This window comes from Nycticebus coucang, chromosome 23 (genome assembly GCF_027406575.1).
Source record: "Nycticebus coucang isolate mNycCou1 chromosome 23, mNycCou1.pri, whole genome shotgun sequence".
In the NCBI taxonomy this organism is placed as follows: Eukaryota; Metazoa; Chordata; class Mammalia; order Primates; family Lorisidae; genus Nycticebus; species Nycticebus coucang.
This window is the reverse complement of record NC_069802.1, coordinates 11,534,489-11,561,326: the sequence shown is the minus strand read 5'-3', so window position 1 is coordinate 11,561,326 and position 26,838 is coordinate 11,534,489. Positions and strand designations below refer to the sequence as shown.

Sequence of the window (26,838 nt, the reverse complement as noted above, 5' to 3'; positions counted from 1 at the left end):
AAAATTAAACCCCCTTTGGACCAAATTATGAATACTAGAAACCTAAGCCTTTTTAAGGAATACAATAAAAATTTTCATTTTTATATCATTTTATATTTTAAAAGAGTATGGTATATTACGAGAATACCTTTTCAGGATTCACTTATTTATACCTTTTCTTTCTTTCTTTCTTTTTTTTTTCTTTTAAGAGACAGAGTCTCATTTTGTCACCCTTGGTAGAGTGCTGTGACGTCACAGCTCACAGCAACCTCCAGCCCTTGGGCTTAGGCAATTCTCTTGCCTCAGCCTCCCGAGTAGCTGGGACTACAGACACCCGCCACAGCACCTGGCTATTTTTTGTTGTTGTTGCGGTTTGGCCGGGGCCGGGTTTAAATCCACCACCATACATGAGGCCTGTGTCCTACTCATTGAGCCACAGGCACTACCCTTCTTTACTTCTTGAGAGATGAAAAGACTTCCAATTTTTATTTATTCTGGTTTTTTTTTTTTTTTTTTTTTGAGACGGAGTCTCAAGCTGTCGCCCTTGGTAGAGTGATGTGGCATCATAGCTCACAGCAACCTCCAGCTCCTGGGCTCAGGCAATTCTCCTGCTTCCGCCTCCCAAGTGGCTGGAACTACAGGCGCCTGTCACAACACCCAGCTATTTTTTGGTTGCAGCCGTCGTCGTTTGGTGGGCCTGGACTGGATTCGAACCCACCAGCTTGGGTGTATGTAAGCTGGTGCCTTAGCTGCTTGAGCCACAGACGCCGAGCCAGACTTCCAATTTTAAATTAGACCCCTGTCTCTAGTTATGCAGTTTTTGTGGTAGTTCATTTTGGAAAACTTAACTAAATAATACACGGCACATCATTTAATATTAACTCGCATGAATTTTTTGGACACCTAAGTTTACAGTGTATTGATAGTGTCTTGGAAGATACAGTTCTTTCTCTGTCATCTGTAAGCAGCTTATACAGACATCAAACAAATAGATAGATCTTTCAAGGCACCTAAGCTGCTGCTCGATAGTATGTATACTGAACAACACCAGAACAGGAACACCAAAATAGGTGCGGGTGATCACGGGTGCATTGATAATGCTTCTTAGCCACCAGACATTAATACTTATTCTATTGAAAACCAAACATGCCCTGTAAGTTCTAGAAACATAACTGAACATATATTTATATGTGTTAAGTGAGCAAACTGGTCTGCAAAGACACATATCAAACACGACTGTGATTCTGTCCTACCTTGGTGGGAGAACAGGATATGGGGTGATGTGTGATATTTTCTATAAGAACTAAGAAATATGGTCCATATTCAGTTTATAAAATAGTTGATGATATTTCACAGTAAATTGCACAGCCAACCTGAATATTAAGGTTTTTAGAGATAAATTGAATATTTATTGAGTAGTTTTCAAATATTATAAGCATACATGTATACATATATGCTTAATACATGTACACTTAATGTGAATTAATAATGACTATTTCAGTTTGAATGTTCAGGTTTAAGAGAATTATATGTTCCCTTTAATTTGCTTTCATTTTTTCAGTTTAATTCACTGAAAAGTCATCTGTGGTTTAGATAGTTTGCTTTTTTCCTGTAGAATCCAGTGGAAAAACACTTATAATCTGCATATTCAGGGTAAGATTTCCAATATCGAAATGTACAAATCCAGTAAATGTTTTCAAGGTGATTTAATCTCTGCATATTTTATTAGGAAAAATATTTCTATAAAATGTCTTACATCCTACAGGGAAACCTCATCTGTGAATTTGATTATCCAGAAGCTTTACCTGTCTGATTATTTGGCATCATGCTGAAGAAAGGAACAAACTAGATCAATTAAATGAAATTACATAGGGAATTCATTCAGAGGCTTTGTATTTGTATTAAATAGTTCTAATGATTTTCTAAATTCATATCAAATTAATAGAAAGGGCAAGCATGCTAATACAAAGAGGTTCCTGTGGATAACTCTTTAACAAAGGATAAAATTTTAAAAACCAAATAAATAGAAATGAAAGAAGGAAAGGAAGAAAAGATGAAGTCAAGTGAGAAACAAGGAAAGGGACAGAGGAAGGAAGGAGTGTGGTGTGTCCTTCCCATGCGGGCTTTTGCAGTTTTATGAGAAATGTATGCGTCCAGACAGTAAAGTTCACAAACTCATGCTAGAGAAGTGCTGCTACCTCATTGCTGTCACTGGGTACCTCTGACTACTCCCTCCCTTGGGAAACTCTGCACTGACACCAGGAGCTCTCCTGAAATGACCAGCATTATTACCTTTGATGTCCTAAATGTCATCCAGATGTCTTTCTTTTAATATTTCCTTTTTCTTTGGGTAAAGAAAAAAGACATTGAGGGCCAGATCAGGCAAATAGGGAGGGTGTTTCAATACAGTTAATTTGTTTACTGGCTAAAAGGTCCCTCACAGGCAGTGCTGTGTGAGCTGGTACATTTTCATGATATGAGAGCCATGAGTTATTTTTGTGTAACTTTTTCATGTACTCTTTTCAGCACTTCCAAGTGGTAAACTCGGTTAAGTTTCCAGCTGGTACAAATTTATAATGAACAATCCCTCTGATATCAAAAAAGGTTAGAAACATCATTTTGACTCTTGATATGGACTGACGGAACTTTCTGGTCACGGACAAGTGTCTGACTTCCATTGTGCACTTGACACTTTGTTTCAGGGTCATTGTTGGTACACTAGTTTCTTCACCAGTGATAACACAGTCCAGAACATCATTTTGCCTCTCCAAAAGTTCTTAGCAAATGTAGACTCTCCTTTGCTTTTGTTCATCCATGAATTCCTTCAGGACCATTTTTCCACACACCTGTCTTATGCCAAGATTTTGAGTTAAGATTTTCCTGTTTTTCTATGAATGTTTATATTGTCCACTGTGCTTTTCACAGTCAGCCAACAATTTTGACACTCAATTTGAGGGAATTTTGCAGTGTTTTTGTCAGTTCTGCTCATTACTGGCCACCCTGACGTCTCTTCATCAGTGATGCTTTCTGTCCCCTCCAAAAAATGTTTAACCGATTTGTCCCCATAAACTTGGACTAACATGTCCCTGATTTCACATCTACTCCTGCTAAGTTTAGCAAGAAATTCAATGTTTGTTCATTGCTCTAATTAAAGCTCTGACATTCTTACGATGGCACATAAAAACACACAACAACAATGAGCATCACTCAGCGAGACACGGCCGCACGCTGACATGAACACAGCTGTGAGGGACTGATAGCCCACGTTGTTGGTACAGAGCTGCGGTGTATGTGCACAGACTCAGTGGCCAGATCGTGTATGTGCCCATGTATAACATACACGGTTTAAACTTTTTACTCTTACTTGTACAGCTGTTCTTCCCATAAAAATCAGATATGACAGACCACCTTAATCCTGCTTCTTTCTTCGCAGATAAAAACATGGTTCAATGTGTGTTCTTCCAGACATTTTCTTGTGCTTTACATTATATGTAGTTCACAAAAACTATAAAATATAGATTGTTCTGTACCATACATATCGTTTCTAACTTGCTATTTTCTCTTCTCCACTTACTGGTATGTCTGAAAGCTTTATTCATGTCAATGAAGAAAACTCTACCCTGATTCCTTTCTTTTAAACTGCTGTAGAAATAGTTTATGGCCTATCATTGATTTTACCATTTCCAATTGGTGGATATTTATGTTGTCTTCATGTTTTTTATCTTTATAAACAATAGTGTTTTGAGCCCCTTTGGGTTCATCTTTATTTTTCTAAGATAAGTACTAGAAACGGGAATTGCTGGGCCGTCAGACATGCATATTGTTCAGTGTTTTTTTGTCATTGTCAGCTTGCACCCCTGAGATTGGCTTTACAATATTATGTCTTGCTAATAATTATTTACCTTTTTTCCCTTCTTCTCCACAGGGTTTACTAGCATTGGGCATCAGTAAGTCTGTTCAAACACCAGATCCTTCTCATCCGTAAGGACATTGCCTTTATTTTGTTTTTGTTTGTTTTGGTGACAAGTCATTGAAATAAAAGCAACTGAATTTCAGAAATCTCCTGCAATTTATTTATCGCAGTTTGTTAAAGATTTGATCATTTCTTCTACTGTGGTATCTAAAATGCAGGACTCACCGCTGTGTCAAAGTAAATTCAAGGTATAATTTGAAAATGGATTTTAAATTATTTTTGTGCTTTGTAACAGCACATCTTTTACTTGATCATATAACAAAGCACACATTTTGATGTTAAAGGTCTATCTTATTATGGTACAGGGAAATATATATTCCAGATTTAGACTCATAGGCTGCCCAGTCTAAAATCTTGATAACTTGTATTAAACACACAGTTATTTTAATCTCCCTGTTGTGGTCAGGAAATAGTATTTTGTTAATATTTCAAAATTATTTATCTGTAAAATGAGTATACTTTTTAGCATCTATTATTTTGAATCATGCCCATTATTATTTTAAATATAGAATGGTTCATGAATTTTTGTGTCGTCCTTACACAGGGGCCATTCTGATCTTCTCTGTATCATTCCACTTTTAGTACTGCTGCTGAAATAAGCACCATACTTATTTGATACAGAGCTTTTGGTTGCTGTTGCTTCTACTAGCAGAATCATCTAAAACTTTTATTCCACATACATCATTTTTAACTAGCTTTAATAATAGAATTTGAACGATCTTAAGGCAAAAAAATGCACTGTTATTTCTTTTAAGAATCTATATTCTTTAAAAACACCTTTGTTTACGTGAAAGCAAGGCACAATTGTTAACTTACTAATAATGACATCTTGAATATTCTGGAAGTGTCAGTAAGCTAGTATAGAGAACAATTGGTTGTCTAGTCTTCTAATTACCATCTCTGGAAAAAAAATGTTTTTCTTAGCCCGTTTTATATGCCAACATTTTAAAAACAGAGGGTAATAGTTTTAAATTCAGGTGATAAAGATTTCTTCTCAAAACATTTTAAATCATCTACGTTAGTGCTGCCCAACAGAATTTTCTTCAGTGATGGAAATATTTTTTATCTGTACAGTATGGTAGTCACTAACTGTATGTGGCTGTTGAGCACTGGAAATGTGGCTAGTGAAACTGAAGAACTGTAGTTTTAAACTGTATTTACTTTCAGTTAATTTAAATTTAAATTGCCACATGTAGCTAGTAGCTTATCATATTGGACAGCACAGATCTATATAATTAAAAATTTCAATAAGAAACTAAAGATTCTGGCTTAGCACTTGTAGTTCGTGGTTAGGGCGACGGCCACATACACCAGAGCTGGAGGGTTCAAACCCAGCCCAGGCCTGCTAAACAACAATGACAACTGCAACAACAAAACAAAATAGCGGGTGTTGTGGCGGGCGCCTGTAGTCCCAGCTACTTGGGAGGCTGAGGCAAGAGATTGGCTTAAGCCCAAGAGTTTGAGGTTGCTGTGAGCTATGACGCTATGGTACTCTACTGAGGGCAACACAGACTCTATCTCAAAAAAGAAAGAAAGAAAAAAGAAACTAAAGATTCCTTAAAAACACCTAAAATGAAATTAATGCCATTTAATTTAGGTCTTAATTTACTTAAACAAATATATATTCTATATTACTTTGGGGGGAATCTTTAGAAGAAAGTAAATTTTTCTAAATGAGAAAAATTGTCACATCTATGAACTGGGAATTCTCTATGGCACGATCACATCTTTGAAAAAAGAATTTAGATTTTTATAAGAATTAAGAATTCTGGGTGACACCTGTGGCTCAAGGAGTAGGGCGCCGGTCCCATATGCCGGAGGTGGCGGGTTCAAACCCAGCCCCGGCCAAAAACAAAAAAAAAAAAAAAAAAAAAAAGAATTAAGAATTCTTGTTTAGGGCAGTGCCTATGGCTCAAAGGAGTGGAGCACTGGCCCCATATACCACGGGTGGCAGGTTCAAGCCTGGCGCCAGCCAAAACTGCAAAAAAAAAGAATTCTTGTTTACATTTCTATCTCTTAGAAGGGTGCCATACAGTTTGGGTTTTGGGGTGAGTTTCCCTGGAAGTATTTTTGTGAATGAGCAATTCTTTTCCTCGTATAGTATGTCATATTTTTTAATTCTTTCAATACTCTAGCATTGTATTGGTACTGAGAGTAATATGAAATAATGTACATTGACCAGAGATGCTTGAAAATAATTGAGATTTTAAAACTGAAAATGCCCTTCTGGGTTCTAGTAATAGTTGATAATTGTGCTATTCTAAACTATTCAGAACCAGCAATAAATTATATGTTGTAAACTGTTCATTATCCAGCATCAAATTATAGGTAATATAAATCGTAGATTACCTATGCAAAAGAACCAAAAGTACTCAATTAGAAGCTGCATTTTAAGGAAATGTAAATGTTATTCCATTCATTAAACATTTCAATGCATTTTAAAAATGTTTAATTTTACCAGCATCTGTAGTATATAATATAGATGTACTGTACTAAATCAAAGTAGGTTATATGGAAAAGGGATTAGAAATACCTAAATTAAATGATATTCACTTTAAATATTTTCAAAGATCTTGCAGGTTTTTTCAATCTACATACTGCTTTTCTGATTAGGTTTGAATTTGGCACATTTTACTTAAGTATAAAGCTATGACATCTTCATATTCTTTTTTTTAATATTGTTTTTATTTGATCTAAATAATTGAAGTGTGCACCAGACATCTTCATATTCTAAGAAGATTTTTTGTTTTCCTTTCCATTGACCTTTTAAGCATATATTTTTAAAGGAAACTTTATACTTCTTACAAACTACATCTTTTTTATTTTTCAGTTATGGATTTTCAAATATGCGCTATATTTCTTCGCTAATTAGTGGTGTTGGTATTTTCATGATGGGTGCAGGACTATCGTGGTACCATGGAGTCATGGGATTGCTTCATCCTCAACCAATGGAATCCCTTCTATGGGTAATCCTCTTTTTTTCTCCTCAGTTTTGAAGTAATATGATATAGTGATTGAGTAAATAGAATGCCTTTGTCATCCTGATGTCAAAGAATGTGAATAATATGAGTATACAGTTGAATAGGTATATGATCCATGTGATTAATCCAGATGATTCAGTGATGTTTAACAAGAAGATCTCTGTAAGTGCAATTACTAAGTCCTGCCTCCTTGGTCAAATGTTGGCGAGTTCATTGAATTTCTCCTGTTACTGTCAAAGAACAAAAAGACCTCTGTTCACTTTTAGTCCCAAGAATAGTCTTTCAGTAATTCAAATATCCAGTCCCTTGTAATAGTCCTAAATTGGAACTGCATTTAAAGTTTTCACTCATCCTGGCTTCCTTCAGGTAGGAACCCTGCTCTGGAAGACTGGGAAAGTGCTCAGGTCCTCTCCCTGCAACCGCTGGGCTTCTGCCCCTCTGTCCTGAGCCCTAGGCTGTGTTGAAGGTTGAGACAGGGAATAAAAAGTGCTATTTTCATACTATGATGTAGATATTTGGCTTGAATGTTGAAATTTTTTAGAATTTATGTTCCTAGATTAACTCTTTTTGTACGCCTTGGAATAAAACTTCTCTTGCCATCTTTATTTAATTGAAGAATGTCCTAGAAGTGCAAGGAAAATAGTGTTACCAAAAAAAAAAAGTAACTGATTACCATTTATAACTGCTTATCTTCTGAATCAGGACCTTTTAGTGCTGGACGTGCAAGCACAACCCACAGTTACTTGAGTATGGATGTGGATCGTCCTGCATCTGCTGTCCACACCCCGTGTTTCAAACGTCAGTTTGTATCTCATTGTCCTGCTGAATTCCTTTCCATTGGTGTCTTTATCATCTGGCTTAGATTTGAATTTATATTGTTTAGACATTGCAGATTTTGTGCATGAATAATTGTATTCTTCAGCAAAATAATTTATGCTTTATTTTAATATTTTCTAGGCATATTGTATTTTAGCAGGATCATTGGTATCTGAAGGAGGTACGTGGTGCTGTCACAAAGTGTCTCCTTATTCTTAATTTTCTAATACATAAATATTCAGCAGTTCATTATTATAGTTTGCTAAATTCCATTGATTAAAGTATGAGAATAAGAATCTAAGTAAGCTTTGTCTACTTTTAGGGAGTAAAGTCTTTGTATTATATAATACGACCACACCTATAATGGATGAGGACAGGGGTGGGGAACCTGTGGCCTTCTAGATTCTTTACTGCTGCCTTTGGCTGAATCCAAAGGATTCGTTCTATAAAATTTGGATTCAGTAAAATTTAGATTCAATCAAAAGTCTGTACTCAAGGATCTACAAGGCCACATGTGGCCTTAAGGCCTCAGATTCCCCACCCCTGAATGAGGATAGGGGGAAAGTATGTTTGTTCATGAGTATTATATCACAGTGCTCAGAACATTTGAAATGGAGTATAAAAACAACTATATATCATTTAAATTTAAATTTTATTTATACATATATATATATTTTTTTTTTGAGAATCTCATTTTGTCACCCTCAGTAGAGTGCCGTGGTGTCACAGCTCACAACAGCCTCAAACTCTTGGGCTTAAGCCATTCTCTTGTCTTAGCCTCCCAAGTAGCAGGGACTACAGGTGCCCACCACAACACCTGGCTATTTTTTGGTTGTAGTTGTCATTGTGTTTGGCAGGCCAGGGCTGGGTTCAAACCCGCTAGCTCCAGTGTATGTGGCTAGTGCCCTAGCCACTGAGCTACAGGCACCAAACCATTATTCATATACATTTTTTATTTTTTTATTTTTTTTTTAATTTATTTATTTTTATTGTTAAATCATAGCTTTGTACATTAGTGCAATCAAGGGGTACAATGTGCTGGTTTCATATACAATCCGAAATATTCTCATCAAACTGTTCAACGTAGCCTTCATGGCATTTTCTTAGTTACTGTATGTAGGCATTTGTATTCTGCATTTAGTAAGTTTCTCCTGTACCCATTCTAAGATACACCGTAGGCGTGGCCCCGTCTATTACCCTCCCTTCACCATAACCTCCCCCCTCCCTTCCCCTTCCTTGGCCCTTTCCCCATATTCTTGTGCTATAGTTGGATTATAGCCTTCATGTGAAAGCTATAATTTAGCTTCATAGTAGAGCTGAGTACATTGGATACTTTTTCTTCCATTCCTAAAGTAGAGTCTTGCTATGTTGCCCAGGCTGGCCTCAAGCTCCTGGGCTTCAGTGATCCTCTTGACTCTGCCTTCTGAGTAGCTGGGATTAAAGACTTGCACTACTGTGGCCAGTTTCTACTGCATTTTAAAATACCGGTTTTTGGCAGTGTTAATCAGAAGGCTGTCTTTTTTTTTTTTTTTTTTTTTGTAGAGACAGAGTCCCACTTTATGGCCCTCGGTAGAGTGCCGTGGCCTCACACGGCTCACAGCAACCTCCAACTCCTGGGCTTAAGCGATTCTCCTGCCTCAGCCTCCCGAGTAGCTGGGACTACAGGCGCCCGCCACAACGCCCGGCTATTTTTTGGTTGCAGTTTGGCCGGGGCCGGGTTTGAACCCGCCACCCTCGGTATATGGGGCCGGCGCCTTACCCACTGAGCCACAGGCGCCGCCCAAGGCTGTCTTTTTTTGTACTGTGACTTATTTCAAAGTTTCTGAAATATGTACACAACTCTGGTAGTATTATAACAGTAAACTGCTAATACCAGTATGAAACTGCCTAATTAACTACTTTATTCATGGTGTTTACTCCTGAAACATTGTCACTTACCTTGTATAGTGTTCCCGTCATCTGTTTTTTATTAATATTTTGAATTAATAGATCATAATTGTATATGTTTATTGGGCCCTAAAATGTTGTTTATAAAATGTTGATACTACCACCTGCCTCAAAAGATTGAAAGGATCAAAAGTGATTGTGGTTGGTATGTGGTTCCTGCCAAATACGAATATTTGTTCAATAAGGATGTTGTTATTGTAATTATATTTAATTTTTATGGCTTAGAAATAAGGGATTTGTTTTATTATAATGATTAATTTGGGTTTTGATGATAGCTAGTTGATACAGAACTTTTCTTATTGCCAACCTTGGCATTAAGATGTTGTACTTATGGGGCGGCACCTGTGGCTCAAGGAGTAGGGTGCCGGTCCCATATGCCAGAGGTGGCGGGTTCAAACCCAGCCCTGGCCAAAAACCACAAAAAAAAAAAAAAAAAAAAAAAGATGTTGTACTTACTTATCTTTTGAGATGCCATCTTTAAAGTTGAGAAGTATGAAGTTTCTTTGCCAACATGAATGCTTTTCTTTCAGCCACACTTCTTGTTGCTATAAATGAACTTCGTAGGAGTGCTCGGGCCAAAGGAATGTCGTTTTACAAATATGGTATGTTTTTTAGAGGCCAGGTATTTATTTCACCTCCTTTATTTGTTTAAAATTACCTAGTACTATTACTTTGTTCCTAATAGATGTGTGCAAAATATATCTCACTGTTAAGTCCCTGTACGGCTCTTAAATATACTGAAGCTCTTTAAAAAGAGAAATGTAGTGCAATTTGAACTTGGATATATTTAGATTTGACTTAAGTGAACCACTGTATTTTTATATATGTTTATATAACTGTAGAAAGTAATAGACTTTATATAACTATTATTGTTGATATTTAAGCCAAAAAACTACATGTATATTAAACATAGTTTTTAAAATCATGATCTCATAAATTTTTTAATCTAAATTTATTTATTGGATTTAAATGGATACTTATTGAAATGTTACCTGATAATATCAAATTAAGATTTCGGAAATTTCCTTTTCTTGTCTCTCCCCAAATGATTAAGTAATGGAAAGTCGTGATCCTAGTACAAATGTTATATTATTGGAAGATACTGCAGCAGTCTTGGGAGTGATAATAGCAGCTTCTTGTATGGGCCTTACTTCTATAACAGGTGAATATTTCTGAAATTATAAGTGATTCATTTGTACTTCTTAAATCTTTAATACTCAGGAATTTATTGAATAATATTCCATTCTAATCACTGGTTTATAAAAGGCATTTGGTTAGTAAAAGTATTCAGGTTTCTTTGAATTAGAAATTTCTCTAAATTTGAAATAAGAAAGGCTATTGGTGGAAGATTTTTATAATGCCCTAAACCTTTCTAGCAGTGACTTGATAAATTATTCAGTCACTCTCAACTTTAAATTCTCTACCTATAAAGTATGGATGATACTTACCTTGGTAATTCCACAGGTTAATTAAGATAATATGAGAGAGAAATTTAATAAACTCCAAAGTTCTGAATAAATATACAGCACATTCTCAAATAATACATTTCATTCAACATTGTTTCATTATAAAGTTGAGGTGAAAAAAATCAGTTCCTGGCTGGGGCCATGGTGTGGAGTTCACAGTCTCTCCCGTCTCCCTGGATTTCTCCAGACACTCCCATAAGTATGGGTGTGCGCGCACCCCGAGAAGGAATGGCATTCTGTCCAGGGTTAGTTCTTGCCTCATGCCCTGAACCCTGAATAAACAGGTTGGAAAATAAATGAATGAAAAAAATTTGTCAAATAAAAATTCACAAAGTAGAACAATAATCATTCAAATGCACGACAGTAAAGGATATGGTGCAGGCCTCCTGTATTTGCTATCTGCAGGCCTCCTGTATTTGTGACTGGCTTACAACTGCCTGGTGGTAGGAGGTGCTCCTTATAGCTTTTGCTTCGCAAACATTTATTTATTTAACCCACTACCACTCTGACTACCCTTGCTGAGTGATTGACTGAAAATTGGGTAAATATCTTACTTAATTTTTTATTAAATGTATGTATATCTCACGTACATTTTAGTGTTTGATATTGGAAGTGTTTTTGGTCTTTAAGAATTTGATGTTTTTATGACAAGAAATATGCCATAGGAACAATGCTTGTTCATGATAGTTTTGTTATACATAGTTGTTTTCTCTTTCTCTTAAAGTCTGTTTCTAAGAACCTATATTGTAGAACCAATATAGTGTAGACTTACTGGGTGGCGCCTGTGGCTCAGTGGGTAAGGTGCCGGCCCCCTATATCAAGGGTGGCGGGTTCAAACCCAGCCAAACTGCAACAAGAAAATAGCGTTGTGGCAGGCACTGTGCAGGTGCCTGTAGTCCTAGCTACTCGGGAGGCTGAGGCAAGAGAATCTTTCAAGCCCAAGAGTTGGAGGTTGCTGTGAGGTGTGCTCTACCGGCGCTAGACACCTCCTGACACCACAGCACTCTACCAACAGTGACGAAGTGAGACTCTGTCTCTTAAAAAAAAAAAAAAAAGAAAAGAAAAAGTGTACGGGCAGCGCCTGTGGCTCAAGGAGTAGGGCGCCAGTCCCATATGCCGGAGGTGGCGGGTTCAAACCTAGCCCCGGCCAAAAAAAAAAAAAAAAAAGTATAGACTTACTCTGTGTTGTCGCTCTTGTTCATTTGTCTTTCCACTCTTAGTGCCATTGCCTTCCTATTGCCTTAACTCTCTTTAAAGTGGTTCCTTAGTAAAGTGTTTTGAGAACAAGAATAAGAGAGAAGACGGAAAATACATTTTATTTTTATTTTCTTTTTTTTTTTTTTTTTTGTAGAGACAGAGTCTCACTGTACTGCCCTCGGGTAGAGTGCCGTGGCATCACATGGCTCACAGCAACCTCTAACTCTTGGGCTTAAGTAATTCTCTTGCCTCAGCCTCCAGAGTAGCTGGGACTACAGGCGCCCGCCACAACGCCCGGCTATTTTTTGGTTGCAGTTTGGCCGGGGCTGGGTTTGAACCCGCCACCCTCAGCATATGGGGCCGGCGCCCCTCTCACTGAGCCACAGGCGCCGCCCCCTTTATTTTTATTTTCTAAAGCAAAAGAACCATTTAGTATGGAAAGATTCAATTTATGAAGACCCTTGGAATTCTTGGAATGGAACTTTTTCCATTCTTCCCCATTTATTTTGTATATTTAAAATAATTTTAGGTGATGAGTTTCCACAGTTCTTAATTGTTTCTTCAAATAGTCTGAAATACGGGCTTGGCACCTGTAGCAGTGGTTATGGCGCCAGCTACATGCACCAAGGCTGGCGGGTTTGAGCCTGGCCTGGACAGCTAGACAACAGTGATGACTGCAACAAAAAAATAGCCGGGCAGGTGCCCATAGTCCCAGCTACTTGGGAGGCTGAGGCAAGAGAATCACTTGAGCCCAAGAGTTTGAGGTTGCTGTGAGCTGTGACAGCACAGTACTCTACTGAGGGCAACATAGTGAGACTCTGTCTCAAAAAAAAAAAAAAAAAAACCCTGAGGTACAAATAGCTTTTTCTCTTTTTTTTTTTTTTTTTTTGGTAGAGACAGAGTCTCACTTTATGGCCCTCAGTAAAGTGCCGTGGCGTCACATAGCTCACAGCAACCTCCAGCTCCTGGGCTTAGGCGATTCTCCTGCCTCAGCCTCCCGAGTAGCTGGGACTACAGGCGCCCGCCACAACACCCGGCTATTTTTTTGTTGCAGTTTGTCCAGGACCGGGTTTGAACCCGCCACCCTCGGTATATGGGGCCGGCATCCTGCTCACTGAGCCACAGGCACCACTCCTTTTTCTCATTTTGAATGGCACATTTTAATACTATGCCAGCATTCTCTGATGTTCACTGTGATCCTAAATATTTGTAAAAAATACCAATTTTCTGGCTGACCTTAGAATTTTAGATGCTTTTTGTATATAAATTATTAGCAAAAATTTAGGCTTATAGAAAGTATGACTTAATATAAAAGTCATATTTTTTACATATGGAGGGCAACATAGTGAAACATGGAAAGCTGTGTGAATTTGTGCCATTCTTGCATGAGTTAGGTTAAATTTCTCTGTATTATTCCAGTTTTAGCACATGTACTACTGAAGTGAACATAAGTCAACTTTTAGTGTATTTATTTTCTCTTACGTAATAACGGAAACCACCAAATCAAACTTACAAAAATATGTATGTTTCGCACGAATTAAATTTTATTCAGTGAATTAATTTATTTAAATTAAGTAACACACCAGGAAATGTTTTCTTCAAGAAGGGTTTTCTTCCAGGTAATATTTCTACAATTTCTGTAGGATTATTTGCATGCAAATATGTTTTAAAATAATTCTTTTGGTTTTCTACAGTATTTAGTAGTGGGCTGTATATTTACAAATCTTTTAGTAGATTGTTTTACTCATCATTTTAACAGTTAATTTAGATAAATGAGTTTACTTTTTTTTTTTTGAGTTTACTTTTTAATGTTACATTTTGCATAGATGTTAATAAAACTACTACAGTAGAACCCTATAAGTTCACCACCCAAGGGACTGTAACAAATCAGTCCACATATAGAGGTGGGCAACATAAGAAACTTTTTTTTTTTTAGAGACAGTCTCAATTTGTCACCCTTGGTAGAGTGCTGTGGCATCACAGTTCACAGCAACCTCCAGCTCTTGGGCTTAGGCGATTCTCTTACCTCAGATTCCCGACTAGCTGGGACTACAGGCGCCCACCACAATGCCTGGCTATTTTTTTGTTTGTTGGCCGGGGCTGGGTTTGAACCCACCACCCTCGGTATATGGGGCCGGCGCCCTACTCACTGAGCCATAGGTGCCGCCCAAGAAACTTTCTTTTTTTGTTTTGTTTTTTTTTTTTTTTAATTGAGACAGTGTCTCACTTTGTCACCCTAAGTAGAGTGCCTTGGTGTTATAGCTCACAGCAACCTCAAACTCTTGGGCTTAAACAATTCTCTTGCCACAGCCTCCCTAGTGGCTAGGACTATAACAGCTTGCCACAACTCCTGGCTTTTTTGTTTGTTTGTTTGTTTAGCAGGCCCGGGCCAGGTTCGAACCCACCAACCCCAGAGCATGTGGCCGGCACCCAAGCCAGGTTCCAACCCGCCTGCCTTGCTGTATGTGGCTGGCGCCCTGACCTTTGGTACATGTGTGGTTTATGAAAATTATGGCAACTTAAGGAGGCAGTCAACTGTGGAGATACCACTGTATTAGGAGTCATTAAAGGAACGAATTAAAAGAATTAAGAGTCTCGGCACCTGTACCTCAGTGGTTAGGGTGCCAGCCACATACACCAAGGCGGGCGGGTTCGAACCTGGTCGGGCCTGCTAAACAACAACTGCAATAAAAAAAAAATAGTCGGGTGTTGTGGCAGGTGCCTGTAGTCCCAGCTACTTGGAAGGCTAAGGCAAGAGAATCACTTAAGATCAAGAGTTTGAGGTTGCTGTGAGCTATTTTGCCATGGCACTCTACTCAGGGCAACATAGTCAGACTGTTTCAAAAAAAGAAAAGAAAAAAATAAAAATTAAGAGTGAATTTCACATGCCTTGATTTACTAGTTCTGGATTTTTGCTCTCTAAAACTCACTGAAATAATAGAAAATGTGTATTTACTGATTTCTTGTGTGCTTTATTTAGGCAATCCACTGTATGACAGCCTAGGTTCTCTGGGTGTGGGCACCTTATTAGGTGTGGTATCAGCATTCCTCATCTACACTAACACAGAAGCGCTCTTAGGGCGATCCATCCAGCCAGAGCAAGTCCAGCGGCTTACTGAACTCCTGGAGAATGACCCGTCAGTAAGGTCAGACTTATTCCAGTGCTGCTACTAAGACTTGCAAAACACATACTAAAAAATAAAAATGCTTGGTTTGTAAATACTTCCAGAGTAAGTTTTGGGTTCCTAGCTCTTAGAACTTTAAGAAATCTATTACTTCTAAGAATTATAATCTTAGAAGGAAGCAAAGATACATTTAGAAAACTACATATAAGTTTCCTTTTAAATTTATTAGACCAAGGAACAGTCAGATATAATGGGAATAGTTGGCTTCTTAACATGAAACCTTTATATTTGCCTTGTATTTGTATTGCAATTACAAATTAAATATATTTTAAATAAGATTTTTATTCATGGGGAAATGATTACCAAATTAAGTATAACATACTTCTTTTGAAAATATATTCTTTGTTTTAGCTTATTTTAAAATGTTTTCCTTAGCTTTTAAATTGTGTAAGACTAATGAAGACTTAGAGGAGAGTCAGCAGAGAAGTTCTAATAATACTTCTCCGTGAAATTCACTGAGATTTATAACAGAATGAAAAGATGAGAGAGAGAGCAAAGTTTTAAAATCCTAACTTTCCACTAGCTTTATGTATACATTTTTTCAAACTTTAAAATAAGCAAGTGTTTTTCTTCTGGGTTATACTTGGAATCTTTAAGTTAAATCTCTTAAAAATGACATATATAGGCGGCGCCCGTAGCTCAGTTGGCAAGGGCGCTGGCCACATACACCTAGGGTGGTGGCTTCAAACCCAGCCTGGGCCTGCCAGACAATGACAACTACAACTAAAACAGAGCCAGGCATTGTGGCAGGTGCCTGTAGTCCCAGCTACTTGGGAGGCTGAGGCAAGAGAATCGCTTAAGCCCAAGAGTTGGAGGTTGCTGTGAGCTGTGATGCCACAGTACTCTACTGAGGGTGACAGCTTGAGACTCTGTCTCACACACACACAAAAAAGACCTATATATCTGAATTAGTAAAACACATTAGTAAATATTGGATTTATATTCTATGCCCTGTATGTTTAATCTTGCAAACTAATGACCTCATTGGATCAAGATGATAAATTGAGAGCTGAGCATGGTGGCATGGCCCTGTAGTCCCAGCTACTTGGTAATAGGATAAGGTGGGAGGATCACTTGAGGTCAGGAGTCTGAGGCTATAGTGTGCCATGATTGTGCCTCTGAATAGCCACTGTACTTCAGCCTGGGCAACACAGTGAGATCTATCTTCTTAAAAAATATTAGAAGTTGAGCATTCTTTTTTTTTTCTTTCTCTCCATCCTTGCCTACACCCCACTCAGAAGTTGAGCAGTCTTTTTTTTTTTTTTTTTGAGGCAGAGTGTCACTGTGTTGCCCTCAGTAGAGTGTCATGAGTGCTGTGGTGTCACAGCTCACAGCAACCTCAAACTCTTGGGGTTAAATGATTCTCTTGCCTCAGCCTCCCAAGTAGCTGGAAATGTAGGCACCCACCACAACACCCGGCTATTTTTTTTTGTTGTTGTTGTTGTAGTTGTCATTGTCTGGCAGGCCCAGGCTGGGTTCGAACCCACCAGCCCCACTGTATGTGGCCAGTGCCCTAGCCTCTGAACTACAGGTGCCAAGCCAAGATTATCATTCTTAAAATCAGCATCAGACTTAGTAACTTAATGTGAGATAATCTGTATTAATATCCTTTCCTTGTGTTGTCTTTGTCTGGTTTTGGTAACCAGGTTAATACTAACTTCCTAGAATGAGTTGTGAAGTTTTTGGGAGAGTTTGTGAAGAATCATATTATTTTATTTCTTTTTTTAATATTTGGTAGAATTTAGTGAAGCCATCTGGGTGTAGGTTTTTCTATGTAGGTAGTTTTTTGATTATTAATTCCATCTCTTGGTTTTTTTGTTTTTGTTTTTATTTTTTGGAGACAGTCTCAAGCTGTCACCCTGGGTAGAGTGCTGTGACATCATAGCTCACAGCTACCTCCAACTCTTGGGCTCAAGCGATCCTCTTGCCTCAGTTTTTCTAATTTTTAGTAGAGATGAGGTCTCTCCTTTTCTCAGTCTGGTCTCAAATTCATGAGCTCAAGCAATCCACCCACCTCAGCCTCCCAGAGTATTAGGATTACAGGTGGGAGCCACTGCATCTGGCCATGAAAACATTCTTAAAAGCCTGCCTGGTAGTTGGTGCTATATTTTACCATGTTTTGCCATATATAATATACTTTTTGCCCATATTTTTGAGGGAAAAATGTGGAGGCGCATTACACATGGGTGATATTAATTCTATAGCTACATAAATGTTACAAATTCTTTTATGTATGTTTATGCATTAAAAGTGTGACTATAGAAAGCAATAATGATATCCCTATGTAAAATAATACCTTGGAATACAGTAATTGGTGTTGTTGAACTTATGGCAAACTTGCAACTAAAGCATTTTTGACCAATGAAGAAGAGCGCTATATTTCTCTTTGTATACGTTAGGTGGGAGCTAGCAAGCTAGCTGATATTTTTAAAAATTCCTTTACAAGTACCTAAATAGAAACAAACAAAAATTTCTATTAAAAATTAAAATGGGCCAGCTGCAGTGGCTCAAGCCTGTAATCCTAGCATACTGGGAGGCCAAGGCAGGTGGATTGCCTGAGCTCAAGAGTTCAAGACCAGCCTGAGCCAGAGTGAGACCCCATCTCTAAAAAATAGCCAAGCATTGTGGTGGGCACCTGTGGTCCAAGCGACTTGGGAGGCTGAGGCAAGAGAATCACTTGAGCCCAAGAGTTTGAGGTTGCTGTGAGCTCTGATGTCACAGCGCTCTACCAAGGGCAGCAAAGTGAGACTCTGTCTCAAAAAAAAAGAAAAAATGAGTTGTCCAGGTGATTCCTAAGAGACATTTGTAATTTTAACAATGCAGTAAAAGACCTATTCATTTGGGGAAAAAATTAAAATCAGAGGTTTTTTTTCCTGAAAGTTTGTGCCAACAAATGTGGGTGCTGTGAGTGCCCCTTATACACAGAAGTGCATTGTATGTGGCAAAATATGGTCTGTATGTGTTCATGTCAGACCATGGGGTGGTTATTATTAATGCCAGTCTACTGGAGATCTCATAGCATGGTTTGAAGAGTTTATAGAGTCTAGTGAATATAGAAGTGATTCATATACTCTAAAACACTATTGTCAAGAAAAAAATTTTTTCTATAAATGGTACGTAGAATATTGGTAAGTGAACATTAGGGAGGGAAGGGTTTATGAGACCTGTAATCCTAATACTCTGGGAGGCTGAGGTGGGTGGATTGCTTGAGCTCATGACATTTTAGAAAAGTGATTTTGAGTTAGTGATTTTTTAATACACATATATACAAATTACCATATTATAGTATTTGTTAAGTTTGCCCATGTGTATGGCATTGTCTCAATGCAAAAAAAGATCTACGTGGACAGTGAGCGTTAGGAAATGGTGGGTGGTACTTAATGAACACTGTGAAGCTGTCTTCGTCCATGTTCTAGACTTTGTGCCATTAAAGTGTGCGTGTGTATGTGTGCGTATATAAATTTATATGCATTGTTGTTAACTGCAGGGCAATTCATGATGTTAAAGCCACAGATCTGGGATTAGGTAAAGTAAGATTTAAGGCAGAAGTAGATTTTGATGGACGAGTTGTTACGAGATCGTATTTGGAGAAACAAGATTTTGACCAAATGCTACAAGTAAGTATATGTGTTTATTATTTTCTTAGATAGCTAAGGGTCAGAAAAATTACTTTTGACGTAAACAAAATAAAACTTCTTTATTTTTTTATAGGTCTTAATTTCACTTCAACTCTTAGAATCTTAGTTTCCAACGTTTGACAGAAACCTTTTTATTTTCTGGAGAATGGTTCAGAGGAGATAGCAGAACAACAGACTTTTTAAGTGCTTCTTAAGCACCAGGCATTTTATCTGTTTTATCTAATTCATTGTCAGCAACTCTGTGATATAAAGAAATAACATTTTCTGGGCGACACCTGTGGCTCAGTCGGTAGGCGCCGGCCCCATATACCGAGGGTGGTGGGTTCAAATCCAGCCCCGGCCAAACTGCAACCAAAAAATAGCCGGGCGTTGTGGCGGGTGCCTGTAGTCCCAGCTACTCGGGAGGCTGAGGCAAGAGAATCGCTTAAGCCCAGGAGTTGGAGGTTGCTGTGAGCTGTGTGAGGCCACGGCACTCTACCGAGGGCCATAAAGTGAGACTCTGTCTCTACGAAAAAAAAATAAATAAATAAATAACATTTTCTTTTTAACACATGTAGGCAAATTGAGACACAGATTAGGTAACTTTAATAAAGTTACAGAAGTATATAGAAGGTAGCCCTAAAGTTCGTGTGCAATTTAAAAAAGTGTGCAGTTTAAAATTGCACATGAACTTTGTGCCCACCCTGTGTATAGCATTTTTAGTGTTTAAAAATTGGTATAAATGGTATCATACTCTATTTATTGCCACAATTTGCTTAACAGCCATGTTTTTAAAATTCTTCCATGTTACTTATCTCTAATTTGCTTTTATGTAACATTTCATCCCATAAATATGCTGCAGTTTATCCTGTCTCTAGGTGACTGGCATTTATGAAATTGTGTCATGATGGCGATCTCCTGATTCACATTCATGTTGTCTTGTTCACATTTGCAGAAGTTTCTTTAAGGTATTATAGTATATGATTTAAAATAGGTCAGCCATTGAGTATATTTATCTTCAGCTTCTCTAGGTCATTGCCAAATTTTTCTTCAAAGCATATCAGTTTAACTTCTACCATTGTGTATCGTAGTTTCTCTCACTTCCTATTCATACTAGGTTGTATTAATAGAGTTTTGAAATTTTTGAAAATGTCTGTGAAAAAATCATATCTTATTTCTTGGAGTAGTGAAGTTAATAAACATTGAAGTTCATTGGCCATTAGAATTTCTACTATATTATTGCTCCTTGTTTTTTCACTTGTTTTTAGTGACAGATTTGTAGGCGTATTATTTTTAATATCCTCAATACTAATTCTTCCATGGTTATGTGTATGCAAGTAACTTTTTATAGTTTGACTTTTCATTGTACAAAAGATATCATATGGTTTTTAATTTTGATGTCAAATTTGTTATCTTTTTCTCTGTGCTTTTTATTATCTTGCGCGAAAAGTCCTTCTGTACCTATTATAAACATACTCTGTTTTTTCTACTAAAAGTTTTATGGTTTGCTTTTTATTCTTAGGTCTTTAATCTATTTGTTTAATAGTCTGAGGTAGGGATTTAATACTTTTTCCTCACTGGAAAATGATTATTCCGTCACCATTTCTGGAATAGTCTGTTCTTTTCCCCGTGATTTTTGCAGTGCTGTCTCTGAGTAGCATTGACCTCAGTTTTCTTCCTTTCTTCTTTTTTTTTTTTTTTCCAGATAAGACAGTCTCACTTTGTTGCCCTCGGTAGAGTGCTGTGGCATCACAACTCACAGCAATCTCAAACTCTTGGGCTTAAGTGATTCTCTTGCCTCAGCCTCCCAAGTATCTGGAACTCCAGGCATTCACCACAACACCCAGCTATTTTTTGGTTGTAGTTGTCATTGTTTGGCGGGCCGAGGCTGGATACGAACCCACCAGCTCTGGTGTATGTGGTTGGCACCCTAGCTGCTGAGCTACAGGCGCTGAGCCAGCCTCAGTTTTCTTGATCTGATTTTTTTTTTTTTTGGAAATAGCTAATCCATCACCTGTGGCTTAAGTTGTTTTTTTTTAATTTGTCATTAAACTGAGTGGTGTATTAAATTTTTTTAAAGGAATTGTCAATGCACTATGATCTTTTCTTAATTTTTTCCTTTCATTTTCTTTATAGGAAATTCAGGAAGTGAAAACTCCTGAAGAACTGGAGACGTTTATGCTTAAACATGGAGAAAATATTATTGATACTTTAGGAGCTGAAGTAGATAGACTTGAGAAAGAACTGAAAGTAAGATGTATTCATAAAAATAGTATAATGATAACAGCAGCTGCTTTCTAGTACGTACATTAGACATTAAGTGCATCACATGGATTCTACTTGCTCAGTAAAGCCATCTGTATAGGTATTTATAAGCAAGAAAATGATTGGGTTGGAAAAGTTGGATAATTTACCCAAAGAAATAGGGAAATTATGATTTGAACATACGTCATTCGATTCCAAATTTTATACTTCTAGCCACTATACTATACTTTTAACCAGTATTCTATACTGCTTGCTTAGTTTCTAAAATCCTCAAAGGTTTTTTGTTCGTTTTCAAATAAGAAGCATTTTGAAATTTTTCTAGGCATTTTTCTCTTAGCAGAGGCCAGGAGTTTGAGACTAGTGTGGGCAATATAGGGAGACCCACATCTCTACAAAAAAATTTTTAAAAATTGAAAAAGAACTAACCAGGCATGGTGGCATGTGTCTGTACTACTAACGACTCAAAAAGTTGTGGCAGAGGATTCTCTGAGCCGTGGCATTAGAGTTTATAGTAAGCTAGGATCATACCACTGCATTCCAGCCTAAGTGATAGAGTGAGACTCTGTCTCTGGAAAACAATATTCCCAAATTGGTCACAGAAACTATATTCTTTTTTTTTTTTTTTTTTATTGTGTTAAGACATTTGTGTTCTGCATTTACTAAAGTTGCACATGTACCCTTGTAAGATGCACCGTAGGTGTAATCCCACCAATCACCCTCCTTCCGCCCATCCTCCCCCCTCCCTCACTTCTCTCTCCCCCTTCCCCCTATTCTTAGGTTATAACTGGGTTATAGCTTTCATATGAAAGCCATAAACTAGTTTCATAGTAGGGCTGAGTACATTGGGTTCTTTTTCCTCCATTCTTGAGATACTTTACTAAAGAGAATATGTTCCAGCTCCATCCATGTAAACATAAAAGAGGTAAAGTCTCCATCTTTCTTTAAGGCTGCATAATATTGCATGGTATACATATACCACAATTTATTAATCCATTTGTGGATCGATGGGCACTTGGGCTTTTTCCATGACTTAGCAATTATGAATTGGGCTGCAATAAGCATTCTGGTACAAATATCATTGTTATAATGTGATTTTTGGTCTTCTGGATATATACCTAGTAGAGGAATTATAGGATTGAATGGCCAGATCTATTTTAAATCTCTAAGTGTTCTCCAAACATCTTTCCAAAAGGAATGTATTAATTTGCATTCCCACCAGCAGTGTAGAAGTGTTCCCTTTTCTCCACATCCACGCCAACATCTCTGGTTTTGGGATTATGTGATATGGGCTAGTCTTACTGGAGTTAGATGATGTCTCAAAGTAGTTTTGATTTGCATTTCTCTGATGATTAAAGATGATGAGCATTTTTTCATATGTCCGTAGGCCGTGCGCCTATCTTCTTCAGAGAAGTTTCTCTTCAAGTCCTTGCCCAGCCTGAGGTGGGATCACTTGTTCTTCTCTTGCTTATTCGTTTGAGTTCTCTGTGGATTCTAGTTATTAAACCTTTGTCGGAGACATAAGGTTTAATATGCAAATATCTGCAAATATCTTCTCCCATTCTGAGGGCTCTACTTACTGTGTTCTTGGCTGTGCAGAAGCTTTTTAGTTTGATCAGGTACCAGTAGTATATTTTTGATGCTGCTTCAATTGCCCAGGGGGTCCTCCTCATAAAATACTCGCCCAGACCGATTTCTTCAAGAGTTTTCCCTGCACTCTCTTCTAGTATTTTTATAGTTTCATGTCTTAAATTTAAATCTTTAATCCAGTGAGAGTCTATCTTAGTTAATGGTGAGAGGTGTGGGTCCAGTTTCAGTCTTCTACAAGTTGCCAGCCAGTTCACCCAGCACCATTTGTTAAATAGGGAATCTTTTCCTCACTGCATGTTTTTAATTGGCTTGTCAAAGATCAAATAACGGTAAGTAGCTGGGTTCATCTCTTGGTTCTCTATTCTGTTCCATACATCTACCTCTCTGTTTTTGTGCCAGTACCATGCTGTTTTGATCACTATTGATTTATAGTATAGTCTTGAGGTCTGGTAGCGTGATTCCTCCTGCTTTGTTTTTATTTCTGAGTAATGTCTTGGCTATTCAAGGTTTTTTCTGATTCCACATAAAACGAAGTATTTTTTCAAGATCTTTAAAGTATGACAATGGAGCTTTAATAGGGATTGCATTAAAATTGTATATTGCTTTGGGTAATAGGACATTTTAACAATGTTGATTCTTCCCAGCCATGAGCATGGTATGTTTTTCCATTTGTTAACATTTTCAGCTATTTCTTTTCTTAGAGTTTCATAGTTCTCTTTATAGAGATCTTTCACGTCCTTTGTTAGATAAACTCCCAAATATTTCATCTTTTTTGGCACTATTGTAAATGGAATAGAGTCTAACTGTTTTTTCAGCTTGGCTATTGTTGGTATATATAAAGGCTACCGATTTATGAATGTTGATTTTGTAACCTGAGACACTGCTATATTCCTTGATCACTTCTAAGAGTTTTGTAGTAGAATCCCTGGTGTTTTCCAGATATACAATCATATCATCTGCGAAGAGCGAAAGTTTGATATCTTCTGATCCTATATGGATACCCTTGATCATCCTTTCTTCCCTAATTGCGATGGCTTAAACTTCCATTACAGTGTTAAAGAACAGTGGAGACAATGTGCAGCCTTGTCTGGTTCCTGATCTGAGTGGAAATGATTTCAATTTAACTCAATTCAATATGATATTGGCTGTGGGTTTGCTATAGATGGCCTCTATCATTTTAAGAAATGTCCCTTCCATACCAATTTTCTTAAGTGTTCTGATCATGAAGGATATTATCAAAAGCTGTTCTGATCGTTTTGGATATTATCAAAAGCTTTTTCTGCATCAATTGAGAGAATCATATGGTCTTTGTTTTTTATTTGTTTATGTGCTGGATTACATTTATAGATTTATGTATATTGAACCAGCCTTGAGAGCCTGGAATAAAACCGACTTGGTCATGATGTATAATTTGTTTGATGTGTTGCTGGATTCTGTTTGTTAGGATCTTGTTGAATATTTTTGCATCTGTATTCATTAGTGATATTGGTCTATAATTTTCTTGTTGGGTCTTTTCCTTGTTTAGGGATCAGGGTGATGTTTGCTTCATAGAACGTGTTGGGTAGTCTTCCTTCTTTTTCTATATTTTGGAACAGGTTGACTAATATAGGTACTAATTCCTCTTTAAAGGTTTGGTAGAATTCTGACATGAAGCCATCTGGTCCCGGCTTTTCTTTTTAGGGAGATTTTGTATGGTTGATGCTATTTCAGAACTTGATATAGGCCTGTTCAACATTTCCACTTGATTCTGGCTAAGTCTTAGAAGGTGACGTACTTCCAAGTATTGGTCAATTTCCTTCAGATTTTCATATTTCTGGGAATAAAGTTTCTTGTAATAGTCATTAAAGATTTTTTGAATTTCTGAGGAGTCTGTTAGTATTTTGTCTTTGTCATTTCTGATTGATGAGATTAGAGATTTTACTCTTTTTTTTCCTGGTTAGGTTAGCCAAAGGTTTATCTATTTTATTGATGTTTTCATAAAAACAACTTTTTGATTTATTGATCTGTTGTATTATTCTTTTGTTTTCAATTTCATTTAATTCTGCTCTAATTTTGGTTATTTCTTTTCTTCTACTGGGTTTGGGGTTGGAATGCTTTTCTTTTCCAATTGCTTGAGATGTCCCATTAAGTTGTTAACTTCCTCTCTTTCCATTCTCTTGAGGAAGGCTTGCAGTACTATAAATTTCCCTCTTAGGACTGCCTTTGAGGTATCCCAGAGGTTCTGATAATTCATGTCTTCATTGTCGTTTTGTTCCAAAAATTTGGCAGTTTCCTTCTTAATCTCGTCTATGACCCAGCTATCATTGAGCATAAGGTTATTTAACTTCCATGTTTTTGTATGAGTATGCAAATTTCTGTTGTTCCTGAGTTCGATTTTTACTCCATCGTGGTCTGAGATGCAAGGAATAATTTCTATTCCTTTAAATTTACTGAGGTTAGACTTGTGACCTAAGATGTGATCAATTTTGGAGTAAGTTCCGTGGGCTGATGAGAATTATGTGTATTCAGTTTTGTTGGGATGAAATGTTCTGTAAATGTCTGCTAAATCCAAATGTTGGATGGTTAGGTTTAAATCTAAAATTTCTTTGCTCAGCTTCTTATTAGAGGATCTGTCCAACACTGCCAAAAGAGTTTGAAATCTCCGACTATTATGGAGCTAGAGGAAATCAAGTTGCTCATGTCAGAGTTTCTCTTATAAATTGAGGCGCATTCTGGTTGGGTGCATAAATGTTAATAATTGAAATCTCATCATATTGAATATTACCCTTAACAAATATGAAGTGACCATTCTTATCCTTCCTTCCTTTTGTTGGTTTAAAGCCTATTGTATCTGCTAATAGAATTGCAACACCTCCTTTTTTCTGATTACCATTTGCCTGAAATATGGATGACCATCCTTTCTCCCTGAGTCTATATTTATCTTTTAAGGTAAGATATGATTCTTGTATGCAGCAAGTATCTGGCCTGAGTTTTTTTTTGTTTGTTTTTTTTTGTTGTAGAGACAGAGTCTCACTGTACCGCCCTTGGGTAGAGTGCCATGGCATCACACGGCTCACAGCAACCTCTAACTCTTGGGCTTACGCGATTCTCTTGCCTCAGCCTCCTGAGCAGCTGGGGCTACAGGCGCCCGCCACAACGCCCGGCTATTTTTTGGTTGCAGTTTGGCCGGGGCTGGGTTTGAACCCGCCACCCTCAGCATATGGGGCTGGCGCCCTACTCACTGAGCCACAGGTGCCGCCCTGGCCTGAGTTTTTTTATTCAGTCAGCCGACCTATGCCTCTTTAGAGGACAGTTTAAGCCATTCACATTAATGGAGAATATTGATAAGTCTGGTAAAATTTTGGGTATCAAGTTTTTCGAAAGTCCAGTGGACATTTTTAATCCTTTCGCCACTGTGGAAGTTGGAGTTTGATCAAAAGTTTCTGAGTGAGTTTACTTTTGTGGTAGAGTATTGGGCTGGTCATTATGGAGGATAAGTCTGAGAATATCCTCAAGAGCTGGTTTGGTTATGGCAAATTTCTTTAACATGTGAATGTCATTAAATTATTTAATTTCTCCATCATAAATGAAACTCAGTTTAGCTGGATACAGGATCCTGGTTTGAAAGTTATTTTGTTTTAGGGGATTAAAAGTCAATTATCACCCTCTTCTGGCTTGGAAAGTTTCAGCAGAGAGATCTGCAGTCATTCTAATATTCTTCCCTTTGTAGGTAATGACTTTCTTACATCTGGCTGCTTTCAGAATTTTCTCCTTCATGTTAACTTTAGTGAAATTAATTATGATGTGCCTAGGGGATGTCTTATTTGAGTTGAGTCTTGGTGGGGT

General features: G+C 37.5%; 1 protein-coding gene and 1 non-coding gene across 2 annotated transcripts in view; one reads left to right on the top strand and one right to left on the bottom strand.

Annotated features, from left to right (window-relative positions):
- The window catches only part of SLC30A9 (solute carrier family 30 member 9), an 89,462-nt gene that overhangs the window by 50,968 nt on the left and 11,656 nt on the right, over positions 1-26,838 (top strand). Inside the window, exons 10-17 of the mRNA XM_053577473.1 lie at positions 3,905-3,960; positions 6,783-6,918; positions 7,891-7,930; positions 10,227-10,298; positions 10,751-10,858; positions 15,340-15,505; positions 19,032-19,161; positions 21,298-21,411. Coding sequence (XP_053433448.1) covers positions 3,905-3,960; positions 6,783-6,918; positions 7,891-7,930; positions 10,227-10,298; positions 10,751-10,858; positions 15,340-15,505; positions 19,032-19,161; positions 21,298-21,411 — 822 coding nt within the window. The remainder of the gene's footprint in view (positions 1-3,904; positions 3,961-6,782; positions 6,919-7,890; positions 7,931-10,226; positions 10,299-10,750; positions 10,859-15,339; positions 15,506-19,031; positions 19,162-21,297; positions 21,412-26,838) is intronic.
- On the bottom strand, positions 4,452-4,555 carry LOC128576204 (U6 spliceosomal RNA). The gene has a single exon (XR_008377308.1). It is a non-coding gene; the product is annotated as a U6 spliceosomal RNA (small nuclear RNA).